Below are 18,876 nucleotides of genomic sequence, written 5' to 3' on the forward strand. Positions count from 1 at the left end.
ACTGAGGCAGGGAGGGGTGGGGGAGGCAGAGCACATGCTGGCAGAGTCAGGAATAAAAGCACCCTCTTGGCTTGCCCGCCTGGGTGCAGGGCAGACAGGCTGAAGCACCCAACCGAGGGTCCCGAGCACGGCTTTGCCGCAGGGTGGTGGGAGTTTCCCGGAGCAACCAAACCCCCCCCCACACACACAGTTTTCGAGGGGAAAAACCCAACACTGAGCCGACAGCGCAGCAAAGCTGAGAAATCCCAATTTCGAGGCTGGCCCTGGGAGCCAAGCAACCTCTGCCTGCCCTGCGCCTCTCCCCTCCCCGGCTCTGCTCCATCCCCCAAAAGAAACTTTTCCTCCCCCTCCTGCGCCGCGGAGCGCGGCGGACGCGGGTGGTTGTTTGTTTGTTCTCGCAGGCTTTTTTTTTTTTCTTTTTTATGATTATTATTTTTTAAGGATTTGGGTGGCGGTGTAGGGAGGGGAAGGGAGGGGAGGGGGGAACCCAAACCCAACCCCGCGCCCTCGACCGGCTCGTTATAGGTCGCCGGAGCGGCGGGGCCGGGAGCGGCGGGGCCGGGGGATGCGGGGCGGGGGCGGCCGGCGGGGCCCCAGGTGAGCGCGGCCCCCGGGGCGGCGGGGCCGGCCCCGGCCCGCAGTGAGCCCTCTCTCCCCGCCGCAGCCGCCGCGCCCCTCTCCGATGTCCCAGGCCAGCAGCCACCGGCCGAGCCGCCCGGAGCCCCGCCGAGCAGAGCCGGTGCCGCCGCCAGGTACGGGGGGCTGCGTGGCTGGGGGGGTGGGGGTGCACAGCCGGGGGGGGCTGCGTGGCTGGGGGGCGTGGGGGTGCACGGCTGGGGACGGGGACTACATGGCTGGGAGGGTGGGGGTGCACAGCCCGCGGAGGGGCTGCATGGCTGGGAGAGTGGGGGGTCCATGGCTGGGGGAGGGGAGCTGTATGGCTGGGGGGGGTGGGGGGGCTGCACGGCTTTGGGGGGGCTGCACGGCTGCGGGGCTGGGGGGGTTGTGGGTGCACGGCTGGGGGGTGCCCCGCGGGGGGTGTGTGTGGGTGCATTGCTGGAGACGGTGGGTGTGCATGGAGTGGGTGGGGGTGGGGGTAGTGGAGTGTGTGTGCGTGCCCGGGGGGCTGTGGATGGGCAGCAGAGGGGTGCGTGGCTGGAGGGGGTGTGCGGACAGTTGGGGGGTGTATGGTGGAGTGCGTGGCTGGGGGGTGGATGCCTGGGGCGGGGGGGGTGGTGCGTGGCTCTGGGTGTGCTCGGCGGGTGTGTGCGTGGCTCTGTGCGTGTGTGTGCGCGGCTGGGGGGGTGTCCAGGGAGGCCCGAGTGTGCGTGTACATGGCCGTGTCCAGCGGGGGGGGGGGTGCTGGTACCCCCGGCTGTGCGGGTGTGCGTGTGCCCGGCTCTGGGCGAGCGCAGCTGGGGCAGGCGAGCCGGGGGGGCACTTCGCAGCACAACGCTTGCAGCGGTTTCTGTAACTCGGCCAAGTGCACAAAGGCAGCCGTGGCGCTGGAGAGGTTAAAACCACCCCCGAAGGGCGGGTGTGAGGGGCTGGGGGCTGTTCTGCAGCCCGGGGGTCCGGGCTGGGGGTGGTGGGGCCCCTTCCCCACCCCGCAGCAACTCCCTGGGGTTCTTGGGTGGGATGTAGGGAGGCAAGATCAGGCCATGGAGAAAGGGATTGGAAAAGTTTTGGGGATCCTCCCTTTTTCCATGGGGCAAAGCTGAGCCTCTTGAGTTGTCCAGGTGGTGTGGGGGCTTTGCCCGGGGCGCCAGGACCTGCGCCCGTGTCCTGCAGTGGTCGGTCCCCAAGGTTCACATGTGGAAACCGCATTAAAAGTCCTGATGCGAGAGGAAAAAAATGCCGGAGCAGGAAGCTGACAGCGAGAGGTGAAACACCCCGATGCATACGCTGTCAGATCAGACACAAAAGGGGCCAAATCCACCCCGGGACCAGCTCCCTGTGTGCTCCGAAAGCGGCTGCCGGGCAGCAGGCTGAGCAGGCAGGAGCTGTGCCGTGGGAGCACCGGGCACGGTGATACACAAAAACCGAGCTTAGCACAGCTGGATCTCTCCCCATGTTGGCTTTGGCCCGGAGCGTGGCTGGGCCCAAGTTTGGGAGAATACATCCTCTTGTTCTCTTCCCCCCTGCTTTTCCAGCTGGATGCTGCAGGCTCCGCTTCCCGGCTGAACTCTTCTGCTGCTTTGTGCTGCAGCCGTGTCCCGGGGCCGAGGCAGCTGCCGGGGCTGTGCAGGGCTTATTTCTGTGGATTTCCTTCCATTTGCTTTCCTCTCCAGGTGGGAAACGGTGACTGTTAATGCACAGACTTAGTGCAAAAAAGCTTTTACAGGAGAACTCGCTACCAGCCGGGGTTAGGAGGAACACCGTGCCCTAGGTACTGTAAGATCCAGTGTGGGTTATTTTTAAAAAATAGTTTAGGAGTAAGTTAAATGCATCAGAAAAAATGGCCTTGCAGCTTTTCTGCGTTCCCGGCCGCTGGCCACACAGGAGCGGTGTGTAGGTAGAGCATGGTTCAGCCTCCCAGTTGTACTGGTGTCCTGAGCAGGAGCGGTGGGACCAGGCCAAGGTGTGCAATGTCTGGGACCCCCGGAGCATCGGTGAGTGCCCGCTGTGGCGTGCCCATGGTGGAGGTGTGTCACCTCCATCCCAAACCAGCCCCTAACCCACCTTCCTCTTCCCCAGCTGCTCCCAGAAGGGAGCGTGGACTGGGGATAGGCGAACCCGAGCAGAGTGGACCAAATTTGCCTCCGTTAGACCCCCTTTCACAGTCTGTAAAGCTGAAGGGGCCAAGGGGGTCTCCAGGACACCCTCGATTTCCATCTGCCCAGGCTCCAGGGGCCAAATTTCATGCCAAGAGCATATCCCTGTCCTGGCTCAGAGAGCAGCTTTCCGGTTGCACGTCTTGAGCTTTGAATTCTTGCTTGCATCACTTCTTTCTTTCTTTCTTTTTGTTTTTTTGGTGAGCAATGAATGGACAGGGTCTGGTTTGTCTTTCGTGCTTGTTTGGCCTCGTGACGTTTCGGTGTGGAGCCATTATCGCTTGGGCAGAGTCCAGGGGCTCTGTCACGCACCACGGAGCCTGGGAATTTTTACTCTACTCCCTTTCCGATGCTTTGCAAATCAGACCAGATAACTTGGTAACGCCGAGCTTGTGAAATAAATGGGGAAACTGAGGTGCCAGAGTGGTTTGGCCCAAGTTAGTGCGTCGTGGGCAGGGTTGGGTTGGCATTGCCGTGCTTGGTCCTATTTCCCAGCCTGAGACGAAGCCCGTTTCCCGCAGTTTGTTCCTTGGCATCTCTGGCAATGGGCCCGGTGCCATCGCAGCCTCCTCCCGCCCTGGGAGGGGACTGGCACGGTGCAAACCAAACCCTTGAAATAGCCACAGGTAGTTTGCAGAGGAGCCTCAGCGAGAAGAGGCAATTGTCTGCCTGTGTGGAGTACGTGGGGTGTAATTTTTTTTTTTTAGGAATTAACAGAAAACAGGAGAAAACCAGAAAGTTTGTTGGCTGATGAGATTATTTTTGTCCTTCCTTCCCTTCACGGGGAAGAAGAGGAGGGGGAACAGGGCCAGCGGGAGAGGGGCTTTTGTAATGGGAAGCAAACTCATATAAAGGTGCTGGAGGCAAATCCATCTCCAGAAGAAAAAAGCCCTTTCCCTCGGGTTGGACTTTGCTCACTCCCACCTCCCTTCCTTCCCTTCCCAGCAGGACCTCTGCTGCGTGGGGCCACCACCGCGTCCCCCCTCCGTGTCTGTGTCCCGGCTTGGTCGCAGGTGCCGGCAGCCCGATGGCTCTTTGCTTGGAGCCGGGCAGGGACAACGGGACACTCACTCACACGCACTTTTTTCCCTTTAATTCTTTCTGCCTGTTCCCAAGGAGTTTGCCCCGAGGTGTAACAGGAGGCGGAAAGCCGTTGTGTGCTGCAGCCCCAACAATGCAGCCTTCAGAGCTGCGAGCGGCTCTGCCCCGCTCGCCCAAAATACCCGGGTCTGGCCGCCTGCACGAGGGTGCTGCGACCCGTGCCCCGAGCAGGGGAAGCCACCATCAGTGCCACCATCACTCCAGTACCTGTTACTGGGACTCTGCCCTGCCCTGGGAGGGGAGACAAACAAGGGCAACCCCCTGCAAGGTCACAGTAAATGGGTTTTTGCTTGCCTTAGCACTGATTTTAATGAAAGTACTTGCAGATTTGCACACAGACATCCTGTATGTACAAAGGAGCCAAAAAAAAGTGCCCTAAAATAAACAAAATTTTTTTTTTTACCCCAGATAAAGACTTTTTGTACCAAAAGATTCATTTCTGGTTTGCTTTCAAAGTTTCTCATCTGCTCATGACAATGCTTCATTTTTTTCTTTTCTTTGAACAACAACAATAAAACTCAAAAAAAACAAAAAAAAAGGCAGATTTCTGGCTTTTTTCAAATGTTTCTGGTTTTGAGCAAAACAAAGCAGACCCTCTGGGGCTGTGCCGCTTGCCACCCCAGCATCCCGGTCCTGCTCCAGCTCCTTATTGAATTTCCTTGGAAAGCGCCTGCTTGACTCTATTAGCTGCAGAAACCCAAGCTGTCCTCTGGGCGTTTTCTGTAGCTCGTCTGATTTTTCCCAGAGCTCCGCCTCGCTCAGGCCGTGCCCTGTGCAGCCTCGGGCGGGACGGGCACCAGCAGCCTCCCGGGGCTGCAGGGTTTGGCGTGGGATGGAGCCACGTTGGTCCTTCCCGGTGCCGGCCGCCCCTTCCCGGATTGCACTGGGTGCTGCACTCAGGTTGTACCTGTGGAGATGAGCTATTGCATTGCAGCAGGCATGGGGTAACTGGGAATTTTTTTTCCCCCAAATCCCAATCTTCAGGCTTTGCCCACTGCAAACACGTGCATGCACGCTTTCGCCCATCTCCGTTTGATCTTCTGGCGGGCTTTGGCAGCTTGTTGAACTTGATATTTGACTTGGGCAGCGAGGGAAGGTTCCCCCTCAGCTCTAGTGCATCCCGCTGTCTTTCCACTGGCGCATCCCTGGCTCTGTGACAGGACAGATCAGGGAGCAGGCAGTAGCTTCGGGAAGCACTTTCATCCCAGTCCCATCCTCTTTTGGGGTGCTCCCCATGGGTGCACAGGAGGCTCCCGGTGCCGGCTCCTTCCCTGGTGCCGGCGGCCGTGCCCGGGGGCAGGATGGTGCTCACCCGGTTCGGCTGCTTTCGGTGCCAGGGCTGGGCTGCCGGCGCAGCGTGTTCCCCGCAGCGGCTCTGCCTTTGCATCGCGAGGAAGCGGGTCGACTCGCTGACTCCAGGAGCAATTACTCGCTCCACCCAAATGGCTTCATCGTTGGCCGGCCTCGCCGCCTTCCTTCAGCGAGCAGGCATGCTGCTGCCCCGCAAGCCGTGCCCTGACCTTTGCAGAAGAGCTTGTTTTCACCTTGCCCTGGCACCGATCAGGGCGTGCTGCAGCTCCTCCGAAGCTGCTTTGGGGGTCTGTGCTTGGGAGAAACCCCAGCCTAGCGAGTGTCCCTGCCAGCGGGGAGGTTGAGCAGCAGAACTGCAAAGTTTTGGGCTCCATCGCCATAGGATGTTGCTTTGGGCAAACCCCTTTTACGTGCCTCAGTTTCCCCGCCAGGCCGAGCAGTGATAAGGTTCTGTTTCACAGGAGCTTAGAGCTGCAACTATGCTAATGTAAAATACATGGAGATCGGGTAACATATGATGGACACTGGCTTAAAACTGTACGCTGGGTAGATCTCAGGATGAAAGGTGCTATATAAGTGCAAATTATTATTCTTGTTAATAATGATGTCCACCAGCTCACATTTATCTGCTCTTCAATTAACTTTTTTTAAGGACTCTTAGCAGGTTAGAAAGACACAAATTTTCCCTGGCAGAACCTGTGCTGGTTTGACCCCGTAAGGTTATGCAATTACTGTACTGGCATGGTCCTTAATTAGACTCTCCATAATTTTCCCCAGCACAGCCATGTGGCTCCTTGCTCTGTAATTCCCAGAATCTCCTTGGATCTGATAGGCATCACGTTAGCCGCTTTCCAGGCTTCAGGGATAATTGCTTGTCCTTAAAGGCACCTGGGATGTCGCTGGATCTCCTCCTGCATCCTTCCTGCACGCCAGGCTCCCATGGCATGGGGGTTTTACATCCTTGGGGCCAGCGCGGGCGATGAGCCCACGCCGGGGAGCGCCGAGCCGGCACGGTGCTCCTCAAAGTCAATGAAAGTCAACTCAACCCCAGGTTGGGTCTTTGACCCTTTGTTTTTCCCCATCATTTTTCTCCACTCCTTGGCCCCGCAGTGCATTTAGGATGTTACATGTTGCTCTTTGGTTTGGGCAGAGCCCAGCCCTGATGCTGGGAGATGGGCTGGCCTGGCAGCTGGAGGCAGAAACCTGGTCCTGCTGGGTCTGGCTTGTGTCCTGGGCAAGTTGCGTTGTCCCTTGTCTCCGGTTTAGGTAGATATTGCTTCTTGCACCTGCAGCTGCAGTCCTGAATACTGTCTTAATAAGTATATGTTAAATATATTCTTACTGCATAAGGAATGGTTCCTCACCATTGCTGCAATGACAGAGGTGCGTGCTTCTTGCAGTGATTTTATCCCTTACGTTCCCCGGATCCCCTTCTCGAGGGTTATCCCCACCACCTTGCTCTCAGGTAGGAGCAATTCTTCCATGAGGGTTGGTTTGTTCCTCCTTTGCAGGAGCTGCTTGGGTCAGCGAGGACCTTTGGGTGGTGGGATTTGTAGGGTCACCTTGGCAGGAGGTCTGTGCCCCAAACCTGGAGTCGGGGCTTTGTCGCCGGCAAAGCTTTCAGGCAAGGTCGAGCGCCGAACGCGGACGGACTGAACAGACGCTGGTCCTGGCCTGTCTGGCCGGCCCGAAATTCCTCTCTTCCTACCCACCCAATGGCTATAAATAACAAATAATAACAACTCCCAGGCTGGCAAGCTATTTGGGGTTCTGTGGGTTTTTTTTGCTTTGTTTTGCTTTTTTGCATTTAGGAAGTAACTTTTCATAGAAACCAATATTTTTTTGACCGGATTCCTCATTGTCCCAGAACTGAAGTGTTCATCCAAAGCATTGCGCAGGTGAGCAGCGAGACACAGGGGCAAACGCTTTCCGGGAGGGAAGCAAAGCTCTGCTGGATGTGTCCCGGGTGTGCTCAGGAGCTTTCCCCTCCCACCCTCTCTTTCCTTTCCCTGAATATCATAGAATCTGAAAATGCTTTAGTGCATTAATTTCAGACTGAATGTAAATAAGCCATTTGGATTTTTCCCAGTTGAGCAAACTTTCAAACCAGAATTTTGCTTTCCTCTCCTCCAGCCTGGCTCGTGGGATTGGAAGGATTTGCTTCAGTGCCGTCTCTTCTGCACTTGAAACCACTTAATCAAGCTCTAAAATATCCCTTGAATAGGTCAGACAGGCACCTGATTGGGCCAGGCGGCGTGTACGGGAAAAACCAAGAGAGATTACACGCTCATTTTATCTGCATAAAACAGATTAGAAAGCTCCCAAACTAAATATTGCTGCAAGGTAGCGTGTTGTTAATGGCAAGTGCCTTGTGAGGCTGTCTCTGTTTGTGTCTCCATCCAACATTATCTCGTCCCTGACCAGCCATTCCTGAGGGATTAAAGGGAGAGGGGAGGGGGGACGGGAGACTCTCCTGAGGATCTCCACGTCAGCAGGAGTCATGACCCACAGCGTTACATTTGGATGCTCTTCAGGTCCCGAAGAGCTCAGATGTGGATCCAGACGTGTTGAGACCCTTCTCCCTCCTTTTTGTAACAGGTTGACACCACCTAATTCAAACACGCTGCCTGCTAAAGAGGCAGGACTTGCTTCTGAGCTCACCAGTCCAAGCCTGTCTTTAGCTGCTGTGTCTTGGAGGCATTTTTTTCTCCCCTGTGCTGCCTGTCGCTGGCATGGAGCCATGCGTGGGGCAGCGGTGACGGGCACACGCTGCACCGGTGAGGTGTCCATCCATCTCCTGCCACCGGATTTCTTCCTCTTGAGCCAAAGTCACTTGGATAAAAGAGGGGCAGATAAATATCCCAAGCAGCCAGGCAGACCATATGTTGCAGGAAGCTACAGCTCAGGAAAGCTGAGCAGGAGCCATGGGACAACCTGGGTGGGTTTGACCCAAGGGCATGGCTCCAGCTTTGCCACATCCCACATCCTCCGTGCCTTCCCAGCTGGGGGTCTGGGCACCACAACCGGCTGCAGAGAAGGAAACCCACAGGTCCCTGTGAGCCGTGAGATGCTGTGGCCGTGCTGTTGTGGTGTGGCTCTTGTTTGTGCTGCCGGAGGAGCTCGGCCCCGGCACGGCTTGGTGCGGCCAAGCACTCTCACCAGCTGCTGCCATTGCTGCTGTTGGCTTTTGTTTGTCCAGCTTTTTGGGGATGGATTAGCTCAATCCTGCAAGCTCATCGGGAATTAAGCACGCCTCCCACCCAAAGCACAAATGCTTTTTCCCCTAAGCAGGACAACGCCTGGTGGTTGCTCCAGAAGTTCCTGCAGACACTGGTGATGCAAAGTGGGTCCTTCCCACAGCTGCTGCTCCTGGAGGGACGTTTTGTAGGTTTTGACTTTGTAGGAGCATTAAAAGATACATGGTTAAACCCAGCTTTTTCCAGCTTCTTTATATCTTTCCTCTCCTCCTTTCTTTTTCCTCAAATCTTGTGGTGCTTGGTAGACTTTGGAGCTCAGTGATGTCTTGGGGCTTTTATGATGGGTGGATCTGGACTTTGTAAATGGGGAGAACAGTCAGAAAACCTGACCCGTGTGCATCTCCTGGGCTTGGCAACCAGGAGGCAAAGAAAGTAACTCCATGTCTATCAGCTTTCTAATCTGTTGTACCTTCCGGCAGCGCTGTGATTTTTTTGAAGACTGGCTTATTATTTTAAAATGCCTTATTATCTCTGTTCTCATAAACAAAGCACGTGAGTCACTCTCCTGGTGCCACACTACCTTCATTTCTCCCTTGTGTTTTACAAAAGGTGGTGCAGAATGGGGGAGTGGAGACCTGGACTCTCCTCCCAGGCCGTTTCTCCACCATGTGATGAGCGCTCGCCCTGTCTGGGGAGGGGCTGGGGGTGCAGCTGCTATGGGGGTGCAGGCAGGGAAGGGGATGGATGTCCCGTCCCAAGGGACAGATCTCCTTAGGGCTTTGGCTGTGTTTTGCCCAGGCTTGTGGTCGGTTTTAAACCTGACAGATTTAGGTCAAGCCTGGTCTTGTTCTGGCAATGGGGTAATAGCAGGGGAGGGAAGAAGCCAGTCCTTGCCCTGGTGGCAGCAGAGAGAGGGGACCCCAGGGGTGCCTCACCTTGCTGGGGGACCCCCTGCCATACCCCAGCGATGGGGGGATGGAGCTGGTTCTACTGTGCCTCTTCCTGCTTACCCTGTCTGCTGATCCCCTTTATGGGGGCTTTGTGCCCCGAAGCGAGTGTTTAGAGGAGCGATGAGGGCACGCAGCCAAGCGGGCGAGGGATTTTCTGCGCGGGACCCCTGTGGAGCTGCACGTCGTGAGCGTGTGCCCGTCCTGCTCTGTAAGAGGTGCCTGGCAGTGCCAAGCAGAGCAGCATGAGCACCCTGAGAGCAGGGGCCAGAGGGGGGCATTTAAAGGAGGAGGGGGAGCTGGGCAGCTGTGGGACGAGTCTGTGCCCCAGCAGCTGTGCTGGTGCTGGCGGTCTGTCTGTCCATCTCTCCCTGTGCCATCAGGGATGGATGATGCCTCTTCCTTGGGTGCATTTTGCCAGGCTTGTTTGGGAGCTGCTGTGCTCGTGCATGCCCAGCGCACGAGCATTTCCCTGTGCATTCCCACTGCGTTTGCCTGCGGGTCGGAAGGTGCCTGGGAAGTGCCCAGACCCAGCAAACCAGCGGCGCAGGGAGGGAGCTGTGGGGCAGGAGCCTGCAGGGTCTGTGCTGAGCCCACACGTGTCCGGCAGCTCCCAGCCCAGCCCCAGGGTCAGGCTGCGACCACGAGGGCAGACACAGCCCTTCTCCATCTCACTCCCAGGAGGTGCCATGTACTTGGGGGGGTCAGTGCCGTCCGTATGCTCCCCATGGAGATGCAACAACAGGGAAGCAAGGCTGTATAAGGCAGGGAAGGACCAGCTTACCCAAATTTCTTCCCTGTCTATTTTTGTCTCTCTTCTGGCCAGCTTGTTCCAGTAGGAGATAATGTAATTGCCATCTTCCTCCCTGCATCGCTGTGGTTGTGTGTGAGACCTCTTGTTGTGCAGGGTAATTATATGGGTGAAGTGGACATGGCAAAAACGACCTTTGTCTCAATAATTGGCGGACCAGCATGCTCACCATCCATACGGCCCAGTGCTGCTGCTTCCTCGCAGAGCTCGGGGTCTAAACAGACCATCCTTGTCCTCAGCCCCTCGGGAAAGGGCATGGAGGGGACAAGGGATGTGCTGGAGGCAGCGCAGGGCGGCCGTGGCAGAGGCAGGGATCAGCTGGAGCTCTCCCCATACACAGAGCAGCTGCCAGCCCTTCTGCTGCTGCAGCACCTGATTTTCCAGCTCTTTTTTCCAGTGTAAATCACTTGCTGCGGCGGGGAGCGCTGACCTCAGGGCTGAGAGCGGAACTGGGGATCCGGTGGTGATGGGGCTGCTCTGGGCAAGCCCAAAGTCTTGGTTGTTGATTTCTAAGCCCTGAGCACACTCCGGGCATCTCGTAGCAGAAACCGAAGCAGCTCCCTGGCTACACTGATCCCCAGCAGCTCGGATCCCTTCCCACGGGAGCTGCACCCTCTGCGCTCTGCACCGGGTGCCCCTGACTCAGGGCTTTGTCCAGAGCTCCTCAACCATTGGGGTTTTTGTGTCAGGCCTTAACAGGCTTTAGCTCAGGTGCTGACTAAACACTGCAGGTCTGACTCAGGCCGGTCCAGGTTGGGACATGAAAGAGGACGTGGATGCAGCAACACATGGTTATTATTCACCTATACACCACACCTGTGTGCAAACACCGATACGTAGATGACAGCCCGTTCTCTTCTTCCCTCTCTTTTGCCCTGGACTTTCACAGGGGCATGGGAATGCGTTTTCTCCTTTCTGGGGCTCGCATACTCCCACTCTGCCTGGGGTTTGGAGCAGATGTTGCTGTGCAAAATTCAGCTGGAGCTGCTGGATTTCCCTTGGTTGAGCCCCAGCATGACCCTGCCTGCGGGAGCGTCCCGCAGGAGGGCAGAGAGCTGCGAGCAGGGCACTGCATCGGGATGAGCTTTCCTTCCCAGGAAGCCCCCTGTCGCAGGAGCTCCGGTGCCCCAGGCTGGATCAGCATCTGGGGAGAGTGGAGAGGATGGTCCTGTGGGGAAACTGAGGCAGATGCATGAGCATGTGGGGTGTAGCGGAGCTGGGAGCTGAGCAAGCACGGCTCCAGGCTGGTTGCAGCCCCTCTGCAGCATGTCCAGGCTCCTGCCGACACCGGGGTGCTGATGGGGCCCTCCGCCTCCCTTGTAGAGCCTCTTGTTATAGCCCCTGTAATTATACGTGTGAGGTCTGCCTGCCTTCCTCCCCGGCTCCTGCTTGTAGGACCTCTTGTTATATTGAGTATAATGAAGTGTCCAAGGTCTCTCTTCCCCCCACCCGCCCTTGCCTGCCTGCGTGTAGGACCTCTTGTTATAGCCAGGGAAATTATGGGTCTTTGGTCTCCCTCCCTTTGCCCAAGGTATAATTTAGTTTTATATAAAGTGCGGTCCAGCCCCTGTTGTGCAAGCGGTTGCTATTCCGGGTTCTGGGGAGAGGGATGGAGCAGTGAGGAGGGGGCTCACAGTGGGCAGGGGAGCACAGCATCACACTGAGCACCATGCAGCCCCGCCAGACACCCCGCAGACCCCACAGACACCCCGCCATGGGGGAGCAGCCGGCCCCCAGCCCACAGTGCTGGCTCAGCAGGAGGTGGTTATGCCTTCTCCTCGCTTGGTTTCTGCAAGGGGGTGTGTAGCATTGGCGTTTATCCCCATGGGAAGTAACACGGCTCTTATTTTGGGTTTTGCTTGCCCCATTGAGGGGGTCCCACAGGGACTGCTCCTGTCCCAGAGCAAGCAGGAACGTGAGGGGAGGTGGCAGCTGGCTCCCGCAGGGAAGACAGTGGCCCTTTCACGGGAAGGGGGAATGAAAAATCCAACTTGAACCGCTGAGTGTAACCAGATCCACTGGCTTTTTAGAGAAGGAATGTGGGATCTTGGGAAGGCTTTTGGGAGGGTGTTGCCGAACTGCTGGCGTTGCATCTGGGTGAGTGGCTGCAGAGTGATGCAGCCCCGATGGCCATCCCCAGCAGCCCAAAATCCCTCACAGTGCTCCAGCCTTTCCCCCCACTGTGTACTCTGCCCTGCAGAAGCAACAGGGGCAGCTGGATTTGGCTCATGACCAAAATCAGGGTCCCAAAGCACTGACCGGTGCCATTTGCAGCATCTGGGGATGTGCTGCAGGATGCCATGGATTTGGGTGCCGGGCATCTCTGACGGCAGCACGGTGCACCCCGGGGTGCTCAGCTCCCACCCCGTTTCTCTTGCAGAGGCGGGTGAGACTTCGCGCCCTTCGCCGAGGCAGACGCCAGCGGCACCGTCGGCAGAGCCCCGGCCGCCTGCCCGCCCCCCTGCCAGCCCCGCAGCACCAAAGAAGGAGAAACCCCTGGAAGATGACGAGTCCCGAAAAGTCGTGACGAAGGGCCCCCGGGCCGAGCTCGCAGGTGCTCCCGAAGCTGTGACATGTGAGTGTTTCCCACCGCAGCAGCACGTGCAGCTCCAGACACCTCCAGGTGCCCATGCTCTGGGCTGCTGCTGTCTAACAGTAAGAGGGCTCATTAAAAAGGCGGGTAGCTGTGGTGGGAAGCTGTCTCCTCCTCGTTCTGCTCTTTCCCACATCAAAGCAAAAGGTTTTAACTGAGCATGAGTCACCGGGAGCCGGGGAAAGTGAAGGGCGTCATCCATCAGCGCCGTGATGCCTCTCGCTGCCCTCGTCCTTGGGATTGGCTAGAGGCTGAGGGGGAGAGGGCGGGGGGCTGGAGGAGCTCTCGGTCGTGTTCGGGTCCTGCTGGGATGCCGTGGTGGGAAAAGGGACCCTCCCCTGGGGGAAGGAGCCAGCTGCTGTATGGAGCATCCCCCAAAGCCACAGCGGGAGAGAGGAGAGCCCCCGGCAGAACGGGCCCCGTGGCCACAGCCACAGGAGGGGAGTGCAACAGCCGTTCGCTGGAGCAAAGGGAGATGCCTCCCGTTGGGACAGCTCTTGCCTTGGCTTATCCAGGGCAAGGGTGAGGCTGGTGCAAAGCCTGAACGAGCAGGGGACGGGACAGGCTGTCTGCACCAAAGATCTGTTTTTGCTGGAGGCAGTGGTGAAGCCAAGCAGCACCTCCCCATTTCTGCTGCTGCAGACCTGCAGGTCCCCCTGCCATGAGAAATACCGGGGTGGGGTAGGAGCAGAGGTGGGGGCCGGGGTGCCCTTGCTCCATTTCCCATTGCAGGGGCGGGAGAGCAGAGCTGGCAGACATGGGAGACCGGGGGCCAGGCTCTCCTGGAGTCACGCCGTCCATCCTTTCCCTGGCCCCCAGCCTGGATACGAGGTTTTTGCTCCCAGGCTGCCCCTTACGCACACAGCCATTCCCCTTTTGTTGGATGTGAGCAAGCAGCTTTCCCTTCCAAGGGGCGTAAAGTGGATGGATTCTTCCCAAAGGGGAGAGGGAGGGTGGGAACGAGGCTGCAGACTTTAAAGAGCGGGCAGGCAGGGTGGGAAAGGGAGGGGACAGTAAAATCCGGGCGCTCCTGATGGCGTACGTGGAGAGAGGAGAGCGCACGTTTCCTCAACGAGAGCTCGAGCCCTTGCAAAGCATCTGGGAGCTGGGCCGGCTGCCCACAGACATTCTGCACCTCTGAGTCACGCTGCAGCCTGCTGCACCCTGCATGGCGCAGCCCTGCGCAGCCCCCTCCCCAGCCCACTCCCCCCAGGGCAGCCGCCCCACAGGCCCCGAGGCCGCGAGGAGCGTGGCATTCAAGCTTGCCTGGGTGCTGGGTGCAGGGACCCCCCCCCTCTTCTTCTTCCCCTCTCCTCCTCAGGAAATGAGGTTCAGCTCCCTGCAGAGCTTCGCCGCCGGCATCCCTTGCTTTGCAGCCCGCTCCTCGCAGCTGCTGCTGTTGGGGGGGGGTCACCATTGCTTGTGGGGGGCAAATTCCCCCCCTTTGGCGGTACCTGGGGAACACAGTTAGGGTGATGGTGGCATTTACGTGTCAGTCCAGCACATGGAAGGTCAGGAGGGATTGGGCAGCGAGGGGCTGTCAGGTGTAGGGTCCTGCCCTTCGCCAGCGGTGCCAGGATCAGCTCCCCCGAGGCTCAGCACTGCTGGTCAAAGCCTGCCATGGTTCTTAAATAAGTCTGTCTCCTGGCAGTCTGGGAGCAACCAAAGTGGGGATTGCGGGTTTGGGGCTCTGGGTGTTGAGTTTCAGGCGAGAGCAGCAGACTCTGCTCAGGTGGCCACGACGTCCCGGTTTGTCCAAGCCCTGTTAGCGCATGGGAAGGTGACCTTTGGCAGAGCCAATGGCCTGGGCTGTCACTGAGGGCGAGGACACTGGAGTTTGGGCATCTGTCCACCGATGCTGCCATGGGGGAACCTGAGCCGAGCCAGCATCATCTCGGGTGTGAGACACAAAGTGAATGTCCAGGTTTTTGGTTGTTGGAGAGCCAAAGGCAGGCGCTTTCCCCCAAAGCCCTGGTTTCTCACCCTGGTGCTGGTGGGTGGATGCGGTGGGGCTGTCGGGGAGGGGTCTGGTGCCCCCCGCTCCTGTCCTGACACCGGTGTTATTAGGGACCGTTGTATACAACTCCACCTAAGCCTTGGGTTGAAGATGTCTCTTTTAGAAGGGCTTTGGGCTCCTGTGAGTTGAAGGCTCTCCTAAAATAATGGAAGCTATTTTTCTTAACTTAAAGGGGGGGATTACTGGCTGCCTCTCCCTGTCACTTGCTGGAGCGTGATTTTGATTTACAAACAGTTTAATCTGAGGAATGCAGGGAAATGGAGAATGCCAAATCAAGCGCGTTGCGTGCTGCTGCAAACCCCTGCGGAAACCCAGTGCTCGAAGCTGCAGGGTATTTGCTGCTGTCGGACACTGCCAGGCTGGGCTGCTGCGCAGGTCCCTGCCGTGGCTCCGAGCAGCCCCAGGGCACCGTGGTCACCCTCTGGCCCGGTGCCGCTCGGTGCCAGCTCGGTGCATGCACTCGGGCACGGGCAGTCACGGGTGCTGGAGAAGGGTGCATAAGAAGCCAACTCCCCCCCCCCAGGGTTTTTTTTGGGGGGAGACACATCCCATTTTGTCCAAGACCTGTTTTCCATTTCTCCTTTCTGCCCTTCTCCCACCCCTCCAGCTTCCAGCCCGCTCTTCCTGCTCAGCTCTGCTTATTTTAAGTTCCCTTCCCAGCGCAAATCGAAGATGCAATGTTTCACCCAAGCGCCCGGTTAACTCCCTCCCTGGTCTGACCCCAGCTCAGTCTTGCTGAGCTGGGCGCTGGGTCCATGCACTTGAGCTTTTTTATCCTCCCTCTGGTTTTTTTTTTTTTGCTGGTGAGGGTGGGTGCAAGACAGAGCCCATCTGTGCCCTCTCCACCATGTCGGTCTCCCCAAGCCCATGGCCACCCCACACAGAGAGCAGCTCCTGTTCCCCAGCAGCCAAAGGTGCCTTTGCCCTCGAGCCTGTTGCCTGAATCATCCCTTGTTTACTGCAGCGACAGAGGAAAATCAAAGTTTGGCCAAAGCACCATCAGGCTGGATTTTATTTGTGGCTTTGATTGGCGTTGCTGCAGCGGCGGGGATGGATGCTCGAACCCCCTCCCTTGTGCTGGGTTCCCAGTCCTCTCCCCCACTGCGGAAGGACGGCAGCGTGGGGACGCAGTGCTGGGCCAGAGCGAAGGGCTGAGCCGTGCCGCTGGCTCCGGCAGCATCCCGGCAGGGCGCGGGGCCACCGGCCTCTCTCACGGCTGCAGCATGCGAGGGCTGGAGGGAGGCGCAGACAGAGCAGATATTTATTTTCTTCCTGCTGCAGAAAAGTTCAGCCAGAGGCTGGGGAGCCCTTTAATTAAGTGGCCAATTCGCATGGTCCTGGGGAGAGGAGCAGCCCGGCTTTCCGGTAGCGCTTCATCTTCTCTGGCTTTATGGAGGGTGATGGGGACAGCCTGGAGCTCTGTCCGGCAACGCTGTGCCCTGGGCTCATGGGGCAGCCGCTCATGGAATGGTGGTTCTCAGCTGGAAGCAGCCACAGGCTCTTCCTTTCCCCACTCGGCACAAGGCGAGCACGCCTTGCCATGTCTCTGCACCCACTCCAGTCAGCCTCGGTGGCTTCGTCCCCTGCCTGTGGTGGCAGGGCTGGGACGCCGGGGGACCTCCTCCTCCAGGTCATCTGCTGCGTTTTGGCAGTTGCAGCACATCTTTCATGACAAGGCTTTATTTCTTGCTCTTTTTTCATCCCTTCCTCTTTCTGGAGCCTGTCTCCTTCCCTCCAGCCATATCTTCTGCCTCTCCTTTTCCATCTCCATCCACTTGGACCATCTGTTAGCATCGCTTCATCCCACTCATGAGGCCGCCCTATGTCCAGGTGAGGATGAGGTTCCCGTGTGGTGGCAGGGGATCAGGCATGAGTTTCTCCCCCGGTGGAGCGCTGCAGCGGGGTTTGGGGGCCGGCGAGGTAACGTGCTGCTCTCCTCCCAGGCCAGCCCCAGGTGCGAGGAGCCCCGCAGCCCCCCAGCCCCTGCACCCACCTGCTGCAGAACGGCGCTGGGCGGGGGCCGGATCCAGGCGGTGCCAATGGGGAGACGGTAAACGGGGTCTTCCGCCCCCTCCCCAGCGCGCAGAAGCCCCACCGAAAGCTGCAGTCCCACCACTCCATCAACAGCCAGAGCAGCAAGAAGAGCAAGGGCAGCTCCAAGTCAGCCTCTTCCCACATCCCTATTGAGGCACAAGAAGGTACCGGCTCTCCCCGGGGTGGGGTCCCTTTCCAGCCACTCTCCTCCAACCCTGCATCCCTTGGGGTCTCTCCTGTAGCATCCTTCCAGCCCACTGGGACCTCCGGATCTGGGCACCAGCCAAGCTCCCCTCCTGGGAGCCTTCTGCAGGGTGGGTGCTGAGCGGGGTCATCTCGTGTCCTCCAAAATTGTTCTTTCTTGGAGTCTGGGCATGTCACAAGCAGCAGGGTCAGTCCCTGGGCATTGAGGGAGGCCCCTGGAGTCATACCTGGCTCCCAAGCCCCTCTTCCCGTCCTTTCCATTCATTTCCTGAGGGAGGATTTCAACCCTTTTGGGGCAGAGCATCCATCCGTCGGGCACTGCCTCACCCAGCCTAGCCGTGGGTGCTGGCGTCCCCCCAACACCCACTCTGTGGCCGTTCCTCCGCAGATTGCTGCGTCCACTGCATCCTCTCCTGCCTCTTCTGCGAGTTCCTGACCCTCTGCAACATCGTGCTGGACTGTGCCACCTGCGGCTCCTGCACGTCCGAGGACTCCTGCATCTGCTGCTGCTGCTGCAACTCGGGCGAGTGCGCGGACTGCGACCTGCCCTGCGACATGGACTGCGGCATCATCGACGCCTGCTGCGAGTCGGCTGACTGCCTGGAGATCTGCATGGAGTGCTGCGGGCTCTGCTTTTCCTCCTGAGGGGCTGCATTCGGCAGGGGGGACCAGGAGTGGGTCCCCCCCAGCCCCTCCTGCAGTGGCCAAGGGTCCAGCCTGTCCCTGAGCCGGCAGTGGGGACACCCAGCTGTGAAATGCCGAAAGACAGAGCCCAGCGAAGGATTTGCCCCCCATTGCAAATGTCATCCTTGGGGCTGGTGAGCCAGGCTCAGATCCTGCCTGGGGAAGGGTGAATCTGTAGGGCCACAGGGTACCCGGGGGACAGCTGGCATCCCGTCATGCTCTACCTCTTCCCCGTGCCGGGCCGGTTTGCCAAGGATCGCGGGAGCCTCCTGCCACCTGAGCCGAGAGCAGGAGCGCCCACCCCGTGACCCGCAGGTGCCACCCCGGGGTCCCTGCATTGGGGATGGCCACTGCGACCACCAAGGCTGCCCCAGGACAGTGCTCTGGTTTACACAGGGGTGGCACAGAGCATCATCCCGCCCCAGGACGCCTCCAAGAGAGCAAGGCACAGGACAGAGCCTTGCTCCCCGCTGGGAGCCCACCGGGCACCAGGAGGTGCCGAAGCCTTTAGCCAGGCTGCGGGGTCCCGTGCTGTGGGACGCATCCTGCCAGCCCCTGCTCCTCCTCGGTGCTGAGATCGGCAGCCAAGTGCAATACACACAGCCCGCTGCCCTCCCTGCCGTGCTGGCTGGGAAGAAGCTTATCCTTCACTGGTGCCCGCAGCGGGGTTGCAGCCGGGGGCCAAGGCAGCCATCCCGGCTGGGGAGAGCCCGGAGCTGCACCAAGCTGTTACCGACCCTGCGTGCATCCCGGGGGGGGCAATGGGGCAAGGTGGTTTGGGTGGTGCCAAATGACCCCCAGCGGTTGTTGGCTCCATCCCACCACCCAGGGGACAGGGCTTGTGGCTGGGTGGGGGTGGAAAATGCCCTGTTGAAGGGCTGGGGAGAAGGGGAGGGAAGTGTCATGGTGTTTTATTTTTTTGTCCCTTTCGTTTGTTACTGTAAATAAAGGTCTTTCTTCATTTCTGAGCGACGGCTGCTGCATCATGTGCTCCTCAGGGCACTCCCAGGGGAGAGCTGCTCGCAGCTGCACCACATCCCCCCATCCCTGCAGCTGCACCCACCTTCCTGCTCTGCAGGCACAGAGTGGGGGGCTGGTGCAGAGCCTGCAGGGCTCCTTTGGCCCTGGGGACGTGGGACGGCTCAGTGACAAGCCCAGGGTGCTCCGGCTTTGGTTCTTGTGCCGGGAAGGGAAAGGCAAGAG

General features: G+C 58.7%; 1 protein-coding gene across 2 annotated transcripts; it reads left to right on the top strand.

Annotated features, from left to right (window-relative positions):
• The first annotated feature begins 233 nt into the window (after positions 1 to 233).
• MDFI (MyoD family inhibitor) lies at positions 234 to 18,641 on the top strand. Of its 2 annotated transcripts, none has more exons than XM_064472001.1 (5): positions 234 to 380; positions 665 to 752; positions 12,522 to 12,716; positions 16,695 to 16,949; positions 17,378 to 18,641. In XM_064472001.1, exons 2-5 carry the CDS (start codon positions 683 to 685, stop codon positions 17,632 to 17,634), a joined length of 777 nt encoding a protein of 258 aa, XP_064328071.1. In that variant the 5' UTR covers positions 234 to 380; positions 665 to 682; the 3' UTR covers positions 17,635 to 18,641. The 2 variants fall into 2 exon arrangements, with proteins under 2 accessions (XP_064328071.1, XP_064328072.1); XM_064472002.1 differs by having other exon boundaries at positions 234 to 377.
• The last annotated feature ends 235 nt before the right edge of the window (positions 18,642 to 18,876 follow it).

This window comes from Phalacrocorax carbo, chromosome 23, assembly GCF_963921805.1.
Source record: "Phalacrocorax carbo chromosome 23, bPhaCar2.1, whole genome shotgun sequence".
In the NCBI taxonomy this organism is placed as follows: domain Eukaryota; kingdom Metazoa; phylum Chordata; class Aves; order Suliformes; family Phalacrocoracidae; genus Phalacrocorax; species Phalacrocorax carbo.

Bases quoted from the DNA above. Each gene is read 5' to 3' on its own strand.
- MDFI (XM_064472001.1), top strand. From the start codon at position 683: ATGTCCCAGGCCAGCAGCCACCGGCCGAGCCGCCCGGAGCCCCGCCGA. The intron at 12,717-16,694 runs GTGAGTGTTTCC...CTCTCCTCCCAG, and splicing joins TGCTCCCGAAGCTGTGACAT to GCCAGCCCCAGGTGCGAGGA. The intron at 16,950-17,377 runs GTACCGGCTCTC...GTTCCTCCGCAG, and splicing joins CCCTATTGAGGCACAAGAAG to ATTGCTGCGTCCACTGCATC.